This window comes from Chiloscyllium plagiosum, unplaced genomic scaffold (assembly GCF_037043375.1).
Source record: "Chiloscyllium plagiosum isolate Xiang-an unplaced genomic scaffold, Cpla_swu_hap1 HiC_scaffold_43, whole genome shotgun sequence".
Taxonomy (NCBI): Eukaryota; Metazoa; Chordata; class Chondrichthyes; order Orectolobiformes; family Hemiscylliidae; genus Chiloscyllium; species Chiloscyllium plagiosum.
Genome location: NW_028270181.1, coordinates 9,012,353 through 9,016,482, shown reverse-complemented (window position 1 = coordinate 9,016,482; position 4,130 = coordinate 9,012,353). Strand labels below are relative to the sequence as shown.

Here is a 4,130-nt window from a genome sequence, read left to right as displayed (position 1 = left end):
CAGACCTTTCAGTCCAATACATCAATATGGTCCAGATATCCTAAATTAATCTATCCCCATTTGCCATATTTGGTCCATACCCCTCTAAATCCTTCATAAACATATACCCATCCAAATGCCTTTTAATTGTAACTATACCAGCCTCCACCACCTTTTCTGGCAGCTCATTCCTTACATACACCATCTTCTGCGTGTAAAAGTTACCACTCAGATCCCTTTTAAAGTTATGATCACTATCCCTAAACACAAGAAATAGGAGCCCATTCGGCCCCTTGATCCTGCTCTGCTCACAAAGATCACCTGATCTAACTGTGGCCTTATCTCCATTTTCCTGCCTGTCCTCCATAATAAGACCATAGAGTAAGACACAGAAGCAGAGGTAGGCTATTTAGCTCATTGAGTCCATTTGCCATTCAAAGAACCATGGCTTACCTTATAATTCCGAATTCTACTTCCCTGCCTCTTCTCCCTAACCCTTGATTCATTTACTGATTAAAAACGTGCCCATCTCTGCCTTGAATATACTTAATGACCTTCTCTGTAGAACCCTCTGGTGTGATGACTTCTATAGATTCACTATATTCTGAGAGAAGAAATTGCTCTTCTTTTCTGTCCTGACAGACCCCCTTCCTCTGAGATTACATGTCCTGGTAGTAGACTCTCCTACAAGGCGAAACAACCTCCGTACATCTACCTTGTCGAGTCCCTAAGAATCTTACAGGTCGTTCTGCTATAACGTGACAGCTGCGTTCCTCTGCAGCCTCGCATTTTAGAAAATTGCACTGTAGAAAATCACTATAGCCATTTAACAGGAAGTTTGCGCCATCCAAACAAAGTTACAATTCATCAAGCGCCAACTCGTGCTGACAAAACGCGCTTTATAGCAGAACAACCCGTATATCCTCAACTCCCTTGTCAATAAAATAAATGCTATTTTAAAAATTTGTTTCTTGCTCTCTCACACACACATCTCCACATTATATTTTAACAGTTCACTTCAATTTTCTGTTTTTCTCACGCATTTTGTTACCATTGTATTTTTATTTTCTCCCAAACTGCCTTCTTCCTGCTCTCCCTCTCTCCACACTAATAGTTCAGTCTCTTCCCTAATAGCTCTCTTTCAGTCTCTCTCTGTTCTATTGAACAGTTTGATTTCTTTCACTCTCTCTCTCTCAGACAATTCTTTGATCTCTGGCAATCAGTTTTCCTTCTGTGCCATGTGCTCCCTGACTGTCCTCTTTAAGACTACTGTCTGTTTAATCTCTTATACTCTGTCCAACTGTTTCCTCTAATTCTTTTATCATTTGTCATCGTCTGTCTGACACGCCCCTCTATCAGTTCTTTCTTTCTGCTGCCTCTCTCTTGCCCCTGATGTCAATTCCCTTTCTGCCTATCAACTCAAGATCCCCCACTTTCCTCTGACAATTCTGTTCTAGAACCCCTCCCAGTTCATACGTACACCAGCTCAACTGCCCTTCACCTTTCCCATTATGAAAGAAACTGAGGGACGAAAGAAAACACCTCGTAGGAAATGTCTCATGTCTCCTGTGTGCCCAGAGGCTGCCAGAGGGGAATGTTTCTTAATTGTAGGATTGCCCTGGAGAGCTAGAAGGTGGGTAAAACAGGCTGGTGACCCCACCCATCAGCAGGAGAGACCTGGTTAGAGAGATTAGCTGAGGGCTTAAATGGATTGTGTGAAGCAGCTGCTGATCTTCAATCTTTTTCTGCTGTATCTAGCCCTCTGCCAGGACATGCCTGTAGGGACCGTCAATCCGCGCCGTCATCACATCTCACGGAGGAGTGTGCTGGACATTGCGTTTGTGCTGTGGTGCTACAGGAGCCGCTATCAGTTCTCCATTTACAGTGTGAATGGCTATGGGTGCTACTGTGGGAAAGGGGGTGATGGGGTGCCACTGGATGACTTTGACAACTGCTGCTTCAATCATGACTGCTGCTATGAGGAAGCCCTGCAGGCATCCTGTGCCAAAGGCACCAACGTCTACTTCAAGCCTAACTACTCCCTGTGCAAAATGGGCAGGGCAGAGTGCCCCGATGGCTCAGATCCCTGCTCCAGTGACCTCTGCCTCTGTGACAAGCAGTTTGGGGAATGCCTGACTATTGCTACCTATCGAGAGGAGTACTCTAACTACCAGCAGAAGTTCTGCACTGAGCCCAAGAGGAAATGCCCGCAAGAGGAGAAGATTGACATGGAAGGGGACACCAGAAGATAGAACAGGGGCCTCACCTGCCTCAGTTGGAATTTAAGAGTCTGTGTTCCTTTATAAAACACAATTATATTCCTGTTAAACTTTATCAATGGGCGTTTTTGCCTGACATTTACTGCAGTATTAATGAAATCGGTTCTTGTGGGGTAGGGTGGAGAGTGAAGGGGAAGGACTTAACCCTATTTTGGTATGCCCTCCCACTCCTCCCCTATTATGGGGTAGGCTGTGCAATGTAGCTCCTCATTGCCAGGGAGTGGTCCATCTTTAATCAAGGAGTCGATATCTCCAACCCAAGCAGCATTGGTAGTGTCCCTACATCTCAGCCAGAAGGCCTAGATTCAAGTCCCATGAGCTCAGGAGTTGTGTTATCACATCTGTGAACAGGTTAATTAGGAAAACATCTAATTAGGAAAATACCAAAAGGAGAAACCAGTAAAATTGTCAACTAACACATACAAAATTGACGACCAGTGGATTTATTTTCAAGAATTGCAGTTTTTATTCCCCTATTGCTTTCTTCCCCTCTGGGATGAGCGGTGAAACCAAACTACCTCATGGAGAACAGCTGTCTAGATTTCTGCTTCCCTTTTTGTGAGAAAAAGTGCTCCTTAACATCATTCTCAAAGACCTAAGATGCCTGAGTTTAAGCAGCCAAAGAGAGTGAGGGATTAGGGGTCTTGTGGTACAATGGTAGCGGTCCATTACCTCTGAGTCAGGAGGCCCAGGTTCAAGTCCCACTGCTCCAGAGGTGAGCCTTAACATCTCTGAACTGGATGACTTGGAAAATACCACAAGGGTGGAGGATCAGTACAATGACCAAGCTGTCATGAACCTCATTAGTGTGGACACTTAAGCGCTTAGCCGCATTGACTGGACCTGCTCTCTACCTCAGAGCAAAACAAGCCAGAGCCCCCTGAATTGGCACCCTCGGGCCCACAGGATCCCATTCAAAAGGCAACTGCATCATATTCCACGTGTTGGCCACGGTTGCTATGAAGAACGTAGCAACACAGAACAACGTGGCAACGTAGTCATGGAAAGAGTAGCATAGCAACAGCAAGATGAGCAAGGCAACATAGCAACACCAGCAAGCTGCTGGTATAAGCTGTGTAGTCTGAGATTAGTGTGTGGAGAAAGGTAGCAATGGGAGAAACAAAATGAACCCAACCCACTGGTAGAGGAAGCCAGCTGCTAAAACAGCATGTGAAGTGGAGGCAGCAAAGGAGGGAGATTTAACCCATTTACTACCGTCCTAGCAGGTGCCTGAGTACAAAGTAGGTACCATGCAAACTGCAGTGTGTTCTGTTGTATTTCCTTAATATTGAAGAGCTACCGCCTTACGTATCAGTTTTTATTTTAAAAGAATGCCCTTTCCCCTCAGAAACAGAGGAGTGGGTATCAGTTTATGATATCATGTTATTTTTAGACATCAATTTTCTCCTGGTCGTCAGCACCCACCCCCCCCTCCTTGGGTCTCTCTTCGATTGTTTTTAAAGATAGTTTTAGCACAGAAGGTGTTCGTACACAAACTTAATGGCGGCGCTAATAAATCATTTATTTTACCAGGGCTGAGAGCTTTTTGACAAAAGCAACTGCTCACAAACACGTCAAGATGCTTGTTAGCAAAAGCACACAGCACTGCCCAACTCAGAGGCTGTGACAGGCTGTCAGTCAGATACACCGCGCGGACAGAACTCAAGCGAAGCTCAGATTCACCCAAAGTACCCGATCAAAATTAAAGTGAGCATGTAGCACTTTGTGATTCTGTTGTGCAAACCCTTCCTGGTCACTTCTTTAAACTGCAGGACCTGGGGACAGCCAGACTGATGAAGGTGACATCTCTGGCTGGGTCAGCATTTAGTGCCCATCTGTAATTGCACCTTGAGAAGGTGGGGGTGAGCTGCC

The 4,130-nt window shown here is 45.3% G+C and overlaps 1 protein-coding gene across 1 annotated transcript; it reads left to right on the top strand.

Annotated features, from left to right (window-relative positions):
• Window positions 1-1,685: 1,685 nt before the first annotated feature.
• Window positions 1,686-2,231, top strand: LOC122541712 (basic phospholipase A2-like). The gene has a single exon (XM_087982343.1). The coding sequence runs from the start codon at window positions 1,686-1,688 to the stop codon at window positions 2,229-2,231; it is 546 nt and encodes a 181-aa protein (XP_087838469.1).
• Window positions 2,232-4,130: the final 1,899 nt, after the last annotated feature.

Excerpts from the sequence above, each read along its gene's own strand:
- LOC122541712 (XM_087982343.1), top strand. The coding sequence starts at position 1,686 with ATGGATTGTGTGAAGCAGCTGCTGATCTTCAATCTTTTTCTGCTGTAT.